The sequence below is a fragment of the Xyrauchen texanus genome, chromosome 16 (assembly GCF_025860055.1).
Source record: "Xyrauchen texanus isolate HMW12.3.18 chromosome 16, RBS_HiC_50CHRs, whole genome shotgun sequence".
Taxonomy (NCBI): Eukaryota; Metazoa; Chordata; class Actinopteri; order Cypriniformes; family Catostomidae; genus Xyrauchen; species Xyrauchen texanus.
In genome coordinates, this window is record NC_068291.1 from 307,769 (window position 1) to 324,463 (window position 16,695).

Here is a 16,695-nt window from a genome sequence, read left to right on the forward strand (position 1 = left end):
GTGGACATGCACCTACGATGACAATTTCAGACCCCTCCATGATTTCCAAGTGGGAGAACTTGCAAAATAGCAGGGTGTTCAAATACTTATTTTCCTCACTGTATATAAACTGGAGATTACACCTTTCTAATGATGTATAGTTTCTCAAGATTAAGTATTGTATGGGGAATAAGTGCAAAGAATGTAAATAATAACAAACGTGGCTCGCACGGCCGTTGGAGATTTTGTTTTCGTGAGAAGGGATAATTCAGTAAACGTTACTGCCTGCTTTCCCCTCTTTCTTTTTCCTCTTCTGACTCACAGATTGGTAAATTGGACATCCTCTTTATGATGCCTGCATCCCGCTCTTACTTGAATTTGATCGTAACCCCCCTTGCTTTTTGTTTTTTGTTTTTTTTAAAAAGTGTACTAAGCATTGCCAATCATTGATTTCAAGTGTTGTTGCCATGAACCACAGTATTTGCCACCTGCGGGTGCCCTCCTGCCAGCTTGGGGCTCAAGGCAATTACCTGCCTTGGCTGACCCGTAGGTACAACTCTGGAAACGGTACATAAAAATGTAATGACTTGCTCCTTCTGAAACCACTTTCCTTTTCAGGACGTCACCAAGCTGTCTTATTTGATAACCACCCTTTTATTCTTCCTTCTTAACCATATCCAGAACCTCCCTTTCGCAGCTTCTTCTGCCATTTCCTTCAGACGCTTCTTCAATGCCAATTTGATCTGGACATACCAATGACTTTCAATAGATGCTGCATTAAAACTCCCACAAATCCATGACATCCTCCCTCAGTCCTCTATCCGCTTTCCCTGCACTCGTTGGCCAGGTCTTTCTCTCATAGCTTGCCTCCAATGCCTCTTCCATTGGGATGAAATGCTCAAGTTGATGTCAACCAGCACTTGATCAGAGCCTGTAACCACAAAGATCCTTCCACTAGAAGTTCGATTTTAATCGAATTAATTACATGGTGTCCCGATTAATACATCGCAATTAATCACATTTAATCGCATATACAAATATTTGCTGAGAAAGTCCCTCATATAACAATAATTCAATATATAATGATGAAATAATTATACATGGGTATCTTTTAAATATTTAACAATTTTATATACAGCGGGTGAAATAAGTATTGAACACATCAACATTTTTTTCAGTAAATATATTTCCAAAGGTGCTATTGACATGAAATTTTCACCAGATGTTGGTAACAATCCAAGTAATCCATACATGCAAAGAAACCAAATGAGCTCAGCAAATTAAGTTATGTGTAATGTGAAATGACACAGGGAAAAAGTATTGAACACATGAAGAAAGGGAGGTGCAAAAATGCATGGAAAGCCAAGACAGCAGCTGAAAACTTTCAGTAATTAAAAAGCAATCCAGCCCCTTGTCAGTGCAAATGAATATCAGCTGGTTCAGACCCAACTGATGGCCTACAAAAAGGTCTCATTGCCAAGGTGTCACACAAGACACATCTCATGATGGGTAAAAGCAAAGAGCTGTCTCAAGACCTTCGCAACCTAATTGTTGCAAAACACAACGATGGCATTGGTTATAGACGCATTTCTAAGCTTCTGAATGTTCCAATGAGCACTGTTGGGGCCATAATACGGAAGTGGAAAGACAATCATTTCACCATAAATTTGCCTCGACCAGGTGCTCTTCGCAAGATTTCTGACAGAGGAGTGAAAAGAATAATCAGAAGAGTTGTCCAAGTGCCAAGGACCACTTGTGGAGAGCTTCAAAAAGACCTGCAATTAGCAGGTACTGTTGTCTCAAAGAAAACAGTAAGTAATGCACTCTACCGCCATGTCCTGTATGCACACTCTCAACGCAAGACTCCATTGCTGAAAAAAAAAAGCATGTTGAAGCTCTTTTAAAGTTTGCTGCACAACATTTGGAAAAGCCAGCGAAATACTGGGAGAATATAGTGTGGTCAGATGAGAGCAAAATTGAACTGTTTGGATGCATAATACACACCATGTTTGGAGGAGAAATGGCACCGCACATCACCCTAAAAACACCATACCAACAGTGAAGTTTGGAGGTGGGAACATCATGGTGTGGGGCTGCTTTTCAGCAAATGGTACTGGCAAACTTCACATAATTGAAGGAAGGATGAATGGGCAAATTTACCGAGACATTCTTGACAAAAATCTGCTGCCATCTACCAGGATGATGAAGATGAAACGAGGGTGGACATTTCAGCAAGACAATGATCCCAAACACACAGCCAAGGAAACTCTCAATTGGTTTCAAAGAAAGAAATTAAAGCTGCTAGTATGGCTCAGCCAATCACCTGACTTAAATCCCATTGAAAATCTATGGAAAGAACTGAAGATCAAGATTCATAGAAGAGGCCCACGGAACCTTCAAGATTTGAAGGCTGTTTGTGTGGACGAATGGGCCAAAATCAAACCAAAGCATGCGACTAGTTTCTCTTGAAGCTGTCAATACCAACAAAGGCTTTTGTACAAAGTATTAAAAAAATATCAGTAAACGTGTTCAATACTTTTTCCCTATGTCATTTCACATTATTACACATAACTTAATTTGCTGAGCTCATTTGTTTTGGTTTCATTGTATGTATGGTGAAAGTTTCATGTCAATAGCACCTTTGGAAATATATTTACTGAAATAAATGTTGACGTGTTCAATACATATTTCACCTGCTGTATGTGTGTGTGTATATATATATATATATATATATATATATATATATATATATATATATATATATATATATATATATATACAGGTCCTTCTCAAAAAATTAGCATATTGTGATAAAGTTCATTATTTTCCATAATGTAATGATAAAAATTAAACTTTCATATATTTTAGATTCATTGCACACCAACTGAAATATTTCAGGTCTTTTATTGTTTTAATACTGATGATTTTGGCATACAGCTCATGAAAACCCCAAATTCCTATCTCAAAAAATTAGCATATTTCATAAAAGAAGTGTTTTTAATACAAAAAAAGTCAACCTTCAAATAATTATGTTCAGTTATGCACTCAATACTTGATCGGGAATCCTTTTGCAGAAATGACTGCTTCAATGCGGCGTGGCATGGAGGCAATCAGCCTGTGGCACTGCTGAGGTGTTATGGAGGCCCAGGATGCTTCGATAGCGGCCTTAAGCTCATCCAGAGTGTTGGGTCTTGCGTCTCTCAACTTTCTCTTCACAATATCCCACAGATTCTCTATGGGGTTCAGGTCAGGAGAGTTGGCAGGCCAATTGAGCACAGTAATACCATGGTCAGTAAACCATTTACCAGTGGTTTTGGCACTGTGAACAGGTGCCAGGTCGTGCTGAAAAATGAAATCTTCATCTCCATAAAGCTTTTCAGCAGATGGAAGCATGAAGTGCTCCAAAATCTCCTGATAGCTAGCTGCATTGACCCTGCCCTTGATAAAACACAGTGGACCAACACCAGCAGCTGACATGGCACCCCAGACCATCACTGACTGTGGGTACTTGACACTGGACTTCAGGCATTTTGGCATTTCCTTCTCCCCAGTCTTCCTCCAGACTCTGGCACCTTGATTTCGAATGACATGCAAAATTTGCTTTCATCCGAAAAAGTACTTTGGACCACTGAGCAACAGTCCAGTGCTGCTTCTCTGTAGCCCAGGTCAGGCGCTTCTGCCGCTGTTTCTGGTTCAAAAGTGGCTTGACCTGGGGAATGCGGCACCTGTAGCCCATTTCCTGCACACGCCTGTGCACAGTGGCTCTGGATGTTTGTACTCCAGACTCAGTCCACTGCTTCCGCGAGGTCCCCAAGGTCTGGAATCGGTCCTTCTCCACAATCTTCCTCAGGGTCCGGTCACCTCTTCTCGTTGTGCAGCGTTTTTGACACACTTTTTCCTTCCCACAGACTTCCCACTGAGGTGCCTTGATACAGCACTCTGGGAACAGCCTATTTGTTCAGAAATTTCTTTCTGTGTCTTACCCTCTTGCTTGAGGGTGTCAATGATGGCCTTCTGGACAGCAGTCAGGTCGGCAATCTTACCCATGATTGCGGTTTTGAGTAATGAAACAGGCTGGGAGTTTTTAAAAGCCTCAAGAATCTTTTGCAGGTGTTTAGAGTTAATTAGTTGATTCAGATGATTAGGTTAATAGCTCGTTTAGAGACCCTTTTCATGATATGCTAATTTTTTGAGATAGGAATTTTGGGTTTTCATGAGCTGTATGCCAAAATCATCAGTATTAAAACAATAAAAGACCTGAAATATTTCAGTTGGTGTGCAATGAATCTAAAATATATGAAAGTTAAATTTTTATCATTACATTATGGAAAATAATGAACTTTATCACAATATGCTAATTTTTTGAGAAGGACCTGTATATATATATATATATATATATATATATATATATGTATATGTACACTCACCTAAAGGATTATTAGGAACACCATACTAATACTGTGTTTGAACCCCTTTCGCCTTCAGAACTGCTTTAATTCTACGTGGCATTGATTCAACAAGGTGCTGAAAGCACTCTTTAGAAATGTTGGCCCATATTGATAGGATAGCATCTTGCAGTTGATGGAGATTTGTGGGATGCACATCCAGGGCACGAAGCTCCCGTTCCACCACATCCCAAAGATGCTCTATTGGGTTGAAATCTGGTGACTGTGGGGGCCATTTTAGTACAGTAAACTCATTCTCATGTTCAAGAAACCAATTTGAAATGATTCGAGCTTTGTGACATGGTGCATTATCCTGCTGGAAGTAGCCATCAGAGGATGGGTACATGGTGGCCATAAAGGGATGGACATGGTCAGAAACAATGCTCATGTAGGCCGTGGCATTTAAACGATGCCCAATTGGCACTAAGGGCCTAAAGTGTGCCAAGAAAACATCCCCCACACCATTACACCACCACCACCAGCCTGCACAGTGGTAACAAGGCATGATGGATCCATGTTCTCATTCTGTTTACGCCAAATTCTGACTCTACCATCTGAATGTCTCAACAGAAATCGAGACTCATCAGATCAGGCAACATTTTTCCAGTCTTCAACTGTCCAATTTTTGTGAGCTCTTGCAAATTGTAGCCTCTTTTTCCTATTTGTAGTGGAGATGAGTGGTACCCGGTGGGGTCTTCTGCTGTTGTAGCCCATCCGCCTAAAGGTTGTGCCTGTTGTGGCTTCACAAATGCTTTGCTGCATACCTCGGTTGTAACGAGTGGTTATTTCAGGCAAAGTTGCTCTTCTATCAGCTTGAATCAGTCGGCCCATTCTCCTCTGACCTCTAGCATCAACAAGGCATTTTCGCCCACAGGACTGCCGCATACTGGATGTTTTTCCCTTTTCACGCCATTCTTTGTAAACCCTAGAAATGGTTGTGCGTGAAAATCCCAGTAACTGAGCAGATTGTGAAATACTCAGACCGGCCCATCTAGCACCAACAACCATGCCACGCTCAAAATTGCTTAAATCACCTTTCTTTCCCATTCTGACATTCAGTTTGGAGTTCAGGAGATTGTCTTGACCAGGACCACACCCCTAAATGCATTGAAGCAACTGCCATGTGATTGGTTGATTAGATAATTGCATTAATGAGAAATTGAACAGGTGTTCCTAATAAACCTTTAGGTGAGTGTGTGTGTGTGTGTGTGTGTGTGTGTGTGTGTGTGTGTATGTATATATATATATATATATATATATATATCACACAGGTGAAACTCGAAAAATTAGAATATCGTGCAAAAGTTCATTAATTTCAGTAATTCAACTTAAACGGTGAAACTAATATATTATATAGACTCATTACAAGCAAAGTAAGATATTTCAAGCCTTTATTTGATATAATTTTGATGATTATGGCTTACAGCTTATGAAAACCCCAAATTCAGAATCTCAGAAAATTAGAATATTGTGAAAAGGTCAGTATTGTAGGCTCAAAGTGTCACACTCTAATCAGCTAAACACCTGCAAAGGGTTCCTGATCCTTTAAATGGTCTCTCAGTCTGGTTCAGTTGAATTCACAATCATGGGGAAGACTGCTGACCTGACAGTTGTGGAGAAAACCATCATTGACACCCTCCACAAGGAGGGAAAGCCTCAAAAGGTAATTTGAAATAGAATTTGGATGTTCTCAAAGTGCTGTATCAAAGCACATTAATAGAAAGTTAAGTGGAAGGGAAAAGTGTGGAAGAAAAAGGTGCACAAGCAGCAGGGATGACCGTAGCCTGGAGAGGATTGTCAGGAAAAGGCCATTCAAATGTGTGGGGGAGCTTCACAAGGAGTGGACTGAGGCTGGAGCTACTGCATCAAGAGCCACCACACACAGACGGGTCCTGGACATGGGCTTCAAATGTCAAACGTCTTACCTGGGCTAAAGAAAAAAAAGAACTGGTCTGTTGCTCAGTGGTCCAAAGTCCTCTTTTCTGATGAGAGCAAATTTTGCATCTCATTTGGAAACCAAGGTCCCAGTCTGGAGGAAGAATGGAGAGGCACACAATCCAAGATGCTTGAAGTCCAGTGTGAAGTTTCCACAGTCTGTGTTGGTTTGGGGAGCCATGTCATCGGCTGGTGTTGGTCCACTGTGCTTTATTAAGTCCAGAGTCAACGCAACCGTCTACCGGGACAATTTAGAGCACTTCATGCTTCCTTCAGCAGACAAGCTTTATGGAGATGCTGACTTCATTTTCCAGCATGACTTGGCACCTTCCCACACTGCCAAAAGTACCAAAACCTGGTTCATTGACCATGGTATTACTGTGCTTGATTGGCCAGCAAACTCGCCTGACCTGAACCCCATAGAGAATCTATGGGGCATTGCCAAGAGAAAGATGAGAGACATGAGACCAAACAATGCAGAAGAGCTGAAGGCCGCTATTGAAGCATCTTGGTCTTCCATAACACCTCAGCAGTGCCACAGGCTGATAGCATCCATGCCACGCCGCATTGAGGCAGTAATTAATGCAAAAGGGGCCCAAACCAAGTACTGAGTACATATGCATGATTATACTTTTCAGAGGGTCGACATTTCTGTATTTAAAATCCTTTTTTTATTGATTTCATGTAATATTCTAATTTTCTGAGATTCTGAATTTGGGGTTTTCATAAGCTGTAAGCCATAATCATAAAAATTATATCAAATAAAGGCTTGAAATATCTTACTTTGCTTGTAATGAGTCTATATAATATATTAGTTTCACCTTTTAAGTTGAATTACTGAAATTAATGAACTTTTGCACGATATTCTAATTTTTCGAGTTTCACCTGTGTGTATATATATATATATATATATATTATAAAAAATATTCCAATAATTAAAATGCATTACATTCTTGTAGCAGAACAGTTAATCATTGATAAAACAATAAAAAAGCAGCTTTAGAATACAATGTTTTATTTACTACCATATTTATTGATCATAAGTCAATCATTGACACACAGTTCACAGCAATCCATTACACAAGTGAATTTGTCAATAAGTTGAGATTTATTATGAGGGCTTGCTTAAGACATGCTTGTGTAGCGTCTAGGGTGCGTTGCGTCATAAACCTAAATTAAAAATTTTGTTAAATGTAGTTTAATACTTCGAACACATCTTGAGATCCCTTGAACCGGATTTGCACTCCAAGTGTTTTGAATGCAAGAACGTAATGCATGTTTGTGTTGTTGCTGTTGAAGGTTGTTTCAACCTGAATCACTGTATAAACTGCGCGTTGCTTATAAATCTGAAGTCTCAATTACTGCCCTCTGGAGTAAACGGGGTACTTCAAGCTTGCATTTCTCAGGAATAGTCCTTATTATGGTCCAGGGGCATTGCGTTTAATTGCATTGATTTTCTTAACACGTTAATTTTAATGCAATTAATCACACTGAATTAACGTGTTAAATCAACAGCCCTAATTATTAAATATATTTTTGAAACCGGCTTTCAAAAAGACTTCAAGCATAAAATATAGCTGCAAGCAGCGATGACGGGCCCAAGCACCATGGGTCCATTTCCACCCGGTGGCTTTCAGAAAACAATGTAAGGTGGACACATGCATTTGACATTATTCTAAACAATTTTGAAGCAATTTGGGTAAATATAAAAGGAACATTTTAAAGTCTGTTGTAATAAACACACTACCTGCTGCCAGGAGGTGGTGCGATGACCGTGACCCAAAATACTCACATACCATGTGATTAGCCCCCAAGACTAAATGTATACACTGGCATCCAAAAGTTTGGAATAATGTACAGATTTTGCTGTTTCAGAAGGAATTTTGTTCTTTAATTCACCAAAGTGGCATTCAACTGATCACAAAATATATTCAGGACATTACTGATGTAAAAAAAACTACATCACTATCTGAAAAAAGTCATTTTTGATCAAATCTAGACAGCAGCATCACTCCAACATTTTATCCTTGAGTAATCATGATAAATTGATAATTTGGTACTAGAAAATCACTTGCCATTATATCAAACACATCTGAAAGATATTTGGGTCATTAAATGAAGCTGAACAATGTCTTTGTGTTTGTGTTTGAGTTTCCACAGTTTGCAATAGACTGGCATGTCTTAAGGTCAATAATGGCAAAAAAGAAACCGCTTTCTCTAGAAACTCATCAGTCAATCATTGTTTTGAGGAATGAAGGATATACAATGCTTGAAATTGATTTCATCCAAAGGTGTAACTACAGTCATCAAAGACAAAGAACAACTGACTCTAACAAGGACAGAAAGAGATGTGGAAGATGTGCAACTAAACAAGAGGATAAGTACATCAGAGTCTCTAGTTTGAGAAATAGACACCTCACATGTCCTCAGCTGACAGCTTCATTGAATTCTACCCGCTCAACACCAGTTTCATGTACAACAGTAAAGAGAAGACTCAGGAGGCCTTATGGGAAGAATTGCAAAGAAAAAGACACTTTTGAAACAGAAACACAAAAAGAAAAGGTTCGAGTGGGCAAAGAAACACAGACATTGGACAACAGATAATTGGAAAAGAGTGTTATGGATCTTAACCCCATTGAGTTTTTGTGGGACCTGCTAGACTGTAAGGTGTGTGAGAAGTGCCCGACAGGACAGACACATCTATGGCAAGTGCTGCAGGAAGTGTGGGGTGAAAGGTCACCTGAGTATCTGGACAAACTGACCACTAGAATAACAAGGATCTGTAAAGCTGTCATTACTGCACATGGAGGATTTTTGGATGAGAACTCTTTGAAGCTCTGACATTTTCTTTTCAAATTGTAATGGTAATGTTTCACATTATTAATGTCCTGACTGTAGATTGTGATCAGTTGAATGCCACTTTGGTGAATAAAAGTACCAATTTCTTTCCATAAGAGCAAAATCTCTATATTATTCCAAACCTTTGTTCAGCAGTTTATATCAATTTTGATCTAAACACACATTGGACACAGAAGATATGATACACTTCCTGTTTCCCATTTTTTTTCCTCATTTAATTTGATGCAACACAATTCAGTATATCAAAAATCATCTACAGTGTCTTGGAATAATATTGTTTAAATGCGATGAATCTCTTGGGAGTATTTAAAAGTTCAGAGACTGCAATATTTCAAAATGGCTGACTTCCTGTTAAGCGGAGCTAATAACTATAATTATTAACATTTGTTCGTTTTGGTGACAAAAATATTTCTACCAAGTTTGATGACTAGGTGAAAGTGGGGGTACTACAGAGGCTGTCTTGCATGCCCATTTGAAAGGGGGTGCTACAAAGCCCCCCACATGCCCATGCATGAACTTTTGCCCAGCCCTAATGGCAGACAACTCTGATGTTATAATTAAATTAAGTATGCCAAGTGCCTCAAAACACCCAAATAAAGAAAGTTAATTTCTTTATTTAAGTATTAACAGTTATTACGTTGCCATGGCAACGGTATTTAAGAGATCGATTGTTCCTTTACAATTTTATATCCGCAGTGTCTTGACATTGTTCTAAAGAATTTTGAAGCAATTCATGTAAACACAAGAGGGCTATTTCAAAGTCTGCCAAATGCATAAATGTAAATGTAAATATTTCAGAGTCTGTTAAAAGTGTCATACTTCCTGCTGCCTATTGGTGGTGCTATGACAGTAAAACATAATAGCCGCATCAGTACGATTAGCCCCCATTACCAAACATACAGCTGAGTTTTCATCAAAAGCACACAGAACAGATGAGACATTTCCTGTTTTTCGCAATAAATGTATTGCTTTGCAATGGTGACACCTTTCAAAATATAAAAAATCTGTTTGCAAATTAGCATCTACAATGTCTTATAACGATGCTGCACAAATTTGGTGCCAGACACATGAATCCCTTATGAGGAGTATTTAAAAGTTCAGTTCCTGCAATTTTCAGATAATCCAAAGTGTCCGACTTCCTGTTGCGCAGAGCTAATGACTTTATGAAAAGTAAAAGTATGAAAGTTGTTCAGCTTGATGAGAACTATAAATGTACTAATTTTGGTGACTAGGTGAAAAAGGGGTGCTACAGAGTCCCGCCTTACCTGCTCGTTTTCAAGGGGGTACTACAAAGACCCTCCCAAAAGTAATGAAAATCTTGAAAATAATAATAATAATCCTTAGAAGAACAATAGGGCCCCTGCACTTTCAGTGCTTGGGCCCTAAATATATCTGTAAGCAGCGATTATGGGCCCAAGCACCATGGGGCCATTTCCTCCTGGTGGCTTTTGGAAAAGAATGCAAGGTGGTGGACACATGCATTTGACATTATTCTACAATGTCGATTTGAGACAATTTGAGCGCAATTTGAATAAATATATTTTAAAGTCTGTTCTAAGAGCCACTTCCTGTTTCCAGTTGGTGGTGCTATCCCGACCTTTATACCATCCCACAATATCCCTCCTCCTGCTCTTTAACTGTCTTCCATGACTTGTGAAGCTGCCTCCCATTTTTCACCTGCTGGAATATCTCCTCCTCTCCTCTACCTGTCTCCCTGGCACCACTCTTTTTTACTTCTACTTCACCAAATCTACATTCTCATTTTTCATAAACAATAACACCGAACATGTTTATTTTGTCTTTCATCCTTTCTGTAAGCACCTTCTCCATGGTGGTGAACAGGTGCTCATCTAATTGGCTTCCTGTATCTCTTGGCCATTTGATGTGCCTCTGTCTCCTCTTGATGGTCGTATCCTCCTGTCACTCACCTGAGGGTCTTTTCTCATCCTGCTAGGGCTATTGATTTTCTTGGTGCCCATCCACAATAGTGGATTAAGCAGTACTTTGGAACTCAACCAGGCTCTGTTTCTTCCTTATGTCCTTCTTGTCTTACCTGCTACTTTGGGCCCTTGGAAGTCATGATGCTCATCCACTATATTTCCAAATCTTTGCACATTAGCTATTGACCCTCCAGTCATACCCATAAAAGTCCATCTTAAATTCCACCTCTCAAACGGCCACTGGGCTGTTTTCCTTGAATCATACTTTTTTGGGGTAACCCAGTATGACGACCTGTGTGTAAAGTAACTAAAATTTGTTTTAATGTATTAAAGATCCCAATTCACCCATAAATACATCACATTAAGGAAGTTAAATGGGTTGTAAAGGTTTCATGTTGACTTTAAAACCATGCAAATATACAGTATTTTTTATTTTTCATGTTTTAATCTAAGTGATTTAGGACAGAACTGCCATATTTAAACTGCTCGCCTTCATGTTTCTGTTTAATGTCATTTTGCATGATCAGCTTATAGCAATGTTAAAATAAAAAAAGTTTTTGTAAATGTTGTGCTGTTTATTTTCATTTTTCAGGTGAAACTTGACAGAATGGCTGAGGCTTATCAGCCAAAGAGATACTCATTATCATTTAAGTCATCAATAAGTGTGTCTCACCTGCTCGCTGCACGAGAGGACATCTGCAACCTTGTGAAAACCAGCAGCGGCTCCTGCAGAGAGAAAACTAGCTGTGCCGTTAACAAGGTATGTGAGTTTAGTGTAAAAACGTTTACCTTTTGAACTGGATTCTGGCTGAAAAGTGATTGTCTGTTGTTCATTCTGACAATTTAGTGTGTTAACGTATAATTAGATTCTAATGGGAGTGGTGCCTGATCGTGGTGGCCGACCGTCTGAGATTGAAGCCCCACCCCCTGAGATGCCCCCCTGGCAGAAGAGAACTGATGGAGGAGGACGAGGTGGATATAGCAGAGGTGGAGGTTATGGAGGGAACTGGAGCACAGGCCGATCCAGAGGTGGTTGGAGCTCTGGGGGAGGGGGAGGAGGTCCAGGAGGAGGAGGGTGGAGATCAGGCAGATGGAGTAAAGGAGGCAGTGGAGGGCATTACTATCACTGACTGTGTTTGTGTGAGATGATAAAACAGTGTTATATTCTGATGTGTGAGTGAACATTTTTATTACTGCTAAAATGCATTGAGGTGCCTCATGTTTTGGGGAGATCAATGAAATAAATTTTAAGCAAGTCTGTAGTAGGGTTGCAACGGTATGAGATTTTCACGGTATGATATACGTCTCAGAAAATATCACAGTATACAGTATTACACAATTAGTATTATCAGTGAAAACAGAAGGGTTATTTTATTTATTTATTTTTGAGCAAACACTTTATTATAATTGAAACTTGAAACCATTTATTTTATTGAAGTATGTGTAAAGTCTCCCTTTTGAAAATAAAATAGAGTAAATAAGAAAACTAACAGAATTATAATAATAAACCGAATTATAAACATGATAAAAATAGCATGAAAATATAACATGTTAGTTTACATGTTAAATTAAGTACTAAATGAAAAATAACATCAGCTGTGTGAGCTTTTGAAGTAATGTCCTATGATTATTAACAGTTAACATATAATGTTCCTGTCTGTACCTTTAACTCAGCTTCTCAACTGGTTTTGCTTCAGAACAGATTTTACATTGGAAATCAAGTGTTGACCTGCCATAGATTAAACATAACCTGTATTTAATGTATCCTGGGTTGCATTTCCTTTTATGTTGCATAGTTTTGTTCATGGTTTTACAGTACAAGGACATGCATCAAGTGACATTATTTTTGTTGTTGATGTCAAAATCTACAGGAAGTTTCTCTCCCCCTTTAAAAATTGAAGAATATATTTACTTATATGAGCCCATTATTATCCCGTTTGTTACTTAATATTAAATATTTATACACATATTACACAGAAGGAAAGGCTCCTCATTATCATGGTTATGTCAGTGTGCTAGTCTTAAATAATAGTAATATAATAATAAATTACAATATTTATGAAAAATAAATATTAGCTGAAACACATCTTGAAACTTTAAAATTGTCACTGTTGATATACACTCACCTAAAGGATTATTAGGAACACCATACTAATACTGTGTTTGACCCCCTTTCGCCTTCAGAACTGCCTTAATTCTACGTGGCATTGATTCAGCAAGGTGCTGAAAGCATTCTTTAGAAATGTTGGCCCATATTGATAGGATAGCATCTTGCAGTTGATGGAGATTTGTGGGATGCACATCCAGGGCACGAAGCTCCTGCTCCACCACATCCCAAAGATGCTCTATTGGGTTGAGATCTGGTGACTGTGGGGGCCATTTTAGTACAGTGAACTCATTGTCATGTTCAAGAAACCAATTTGAAATGATTCGAGCTTTGTGACATGGTGCATTATCCTGCTGGAAGTAGCCATCAGAGGATGGGTACATGGTGGCCATAAAGGGATGGACATGGTCAGAAACAATGCTCATGTAGGCCGTGGCATTTAAACGATGCCCAATTGGCACTAAGGGCCTAAAGTGTGCCAAGAAAACATCCCCACACCATTACACCACCACCACCAGCCTGCACAGTGGTAACAAGGCATGATGGATCCATGTTCTCATTCTGTTTACGCCAAATTCTGACTCTACCATCTGAATGTCTCAACAGAAATCGAGACTCATCAGACCAGGCAACATTTTTCCAGTCTTCAACTGTCCAATTTTTGTGAGCTCTTGCAAATTGTAGCCTCTTTTTCCTATTTGTAGTGGAGATGAGTGGTACCCGGTGGGGTCTTCTGCTGTTGTAGCCCATCCGCCTCAAGGTTGTGCGTGTTGTGGCTTCACAAATGCTTTGCTACATACCTCGGTTGTAACGAGTGGTTATTTCAGGCAAAGTTGCTGTTCTATCAGCTTGAATCAGTCGGCCCATTCTCCTCTGACCTCTAGCATCAACAAGGCATTTTCGCCCACAGGACTGCCACATACTGGATGTTTTTCCCTTTTCACGCCATTCTTTGTAAACCCTAGAAATGGTTGTGCGTGAAAATCCCAGTAACTGAGCAGATTGTGAAATACTCAGACCGGCCCATCTAGCACCAACAACATGCCACGCTCAAAATGGCTTAAATCACCTTTCTTTCCCATTCTGACATTCAGTTTGGAGTTCAGGAGATTGTCTTGACCAGGACCACACCCCTAAATGCATTGAAGCAACTGCCATGTGATTGGTTGATTAGATAATTGAATTAATGAGAAATTGAACAGGTGTTCCTAATAATCCTTTAGGTGAGTGTAAAAGGAGGTCTAATAGATTATACCTTTAGATTATTTAATATGAAAATGAAACATTTTGTCAAAATATAACGGTTACTTTTACTCATGTAAAATCCTGAAACAAATTTGTAAAGGTGATGGTGTGTAATTTATTTATTTATTTTGGCGCAGAGCACAGTGTTGCTCTTTTCCTCAGTGCTGTTTGGCATGTCAGGGCTGCTACTGTTTGAGAGGTTCGAATTGACAATCTCCGTAACACTTTAAACTAGAAACGTCTCACTAGAATTTAAATTGGTCACAGTTTTGATGTCTGCACTCCGCAATATCAAGGGAAGCCCAACCGTTGAACGCACGCGTCAGTGAGAAGAGCAGATCATGATCGCGAGATCGTTACACTCGTGTGAAAGTGCCGATGAGAAGTCTTTAGCTGTTAGCGAGATTATCATTAAATCTGCCTCGGAAGTCCTAATAGTCGATTACTTGGGTGGCCGCCGAAATATCTTCAATGGGAGAACCATGGCATTGTTGTTTCCCTGCTGTCCGCGACCCAGTCCGAATAGACCAGTTGAGAAACACTGCTTTAACTCACACACTCATGTCAGACCCCCTCTCCTCGCTTCTCTCTGACATCTGCATGTGTGTGTCTCAAGTTGATGAGTTTGACAGAGTCGAGAAGGAAAGGAGATGCACATGTGAGATTCTCCGTACGGTTGCATTTTTTTCTCAATACCGTACATAAGCAAATGTACCTGGTATGATAAACCGTCAATTTTCAAACCGTGGTGTACCGTGAAACCGGTATACTGCTGCAACCCTAGTCTGTAGAGGTTGGTTAGTTGGTTTCAGTTGGTCCATTTTATTATTTTTTGAGGTTACCATGAGATGATGTATTACTTATAAAACATGATGAAAATTCATCACAAACCATGTTGGGTAACGCTACTTTTAAAAGTAACTCGTTAGAATATTGTGTTATTCCTTAACTTAATGAAAAAGGTTTTTTTTTTTTTTTTGAGAAATTAAAGCGTTACGTTTGCGTTCTGTTTTTCTCACATCCACTTTCTCTTCTGCTATGCATTCCATAGAAATAATCCATGCATTGCATACATGAGACATTACAGCTCATGCTAGCTACTGTCAAAACAACATAGTTAACAAACATATTTAAAAAGTAGCTCTTCATGTCATATTTATAATAAAGATCAAAAACATGAATGTGTGATTTTGTTTTTACATTATTCAGCCAGTATGAATAATGAAGGATAATCGCTGTCTTACCTGAAGCAGCAAAGTCCAACACTTGCACCTGCATCATATATGTCACCATATCTCAAACTAAAAACTCAACAAATACCTTTTTTATTGATTGCTATCATGATTCCAGCCTGGGTGACTCTTGTGGTCAGCATGCACGCATCTTTGTGATCTTTGGCAGAAGCTCTCCGTGACTGATCATTTTCAGTTGAGATGACCAATTTATATAATTTTGCAAAAATGCATCACCATTTGAAATCCCTGATGGAGGTGACATACTTGAGCTGCTGGATTCATTATTTTAAATAAATGCTGAATTTGTATTCACGTTAATTTCATTGCCTGAGTACACAGATTCAAAACATTGGATCAAACAAAGTATTCAAAGTTTGGAGACGGAGAACAAAAACACAAAAGCTAAACAAGACTGAACCCTCATTGAGCCTGTTTACATGCACACCAATACACTGATAATTACTAAAAATATGCTGTGTTTCTTAATACTATATATGTATTCAGATACGATGACTTGTGCCACTGAAGAACAGTGAACTCATTGTCATGTTCCATGTCTAGTTTGAAATGACTTTTGCTTTGTGACATGGTGCATTATCATGCTGGAAGTAGCCATTAGAAGATGGTAATCTGTGGCCATGAAGGGTTGCACATCGTCAGCAACAACACTTAAATAGACTGTGTCATTCAAGTGAAGATTGATTGGTATAAACGGGCCCAAAGTCTGCCAATACAACACTCCCCACACCATTACACCACTGCCACCTGTCTGGACTGTTGGCACAAGGCAGTTTGGGTTCATGGATTCATGCCGTTGGTTCCAAATTCTGACTCTACCATCTGTTTTCCTCAACAGAAATTGAGATTCATCAGACCAGGCTATGCTTTCCAGTCTTTAACTGTCCAGTTTTGGTGAGAAAGTGTCCACTGCAGCCTCAGCTTTCTGTTCT

General features: G+C 39.2%; 1 protein-coding gene across 1 annotated transcript in view; it reads left to right on the top strand.

Moving 5' to 3' along the window:
• Positions 1-12,827, top strand: part of fam98b (family with sequence similarity 98 member B) — a 30,864-nt gene extending 18,037 nt beyond the window's left edge. The window contains exons 7-8 of the mRNA XM_052145719.1: positions 11,751-11,918; positions 12,025-12,827. Coding sequence (XP_052001679.1) covers positions 11,751-11,918; positions 12,025-12,288 — 432 coding nt within the window. The 3' untranslated portion in view covers positions 12,289-12,827. The remainder of the gene's footprint in view (positions 1-11,750; positions 11,919-12,024) is intronic.
• The last annotated feature ends 3,868 nt before the right edge of the window (positions 12,828-16,695 follow it).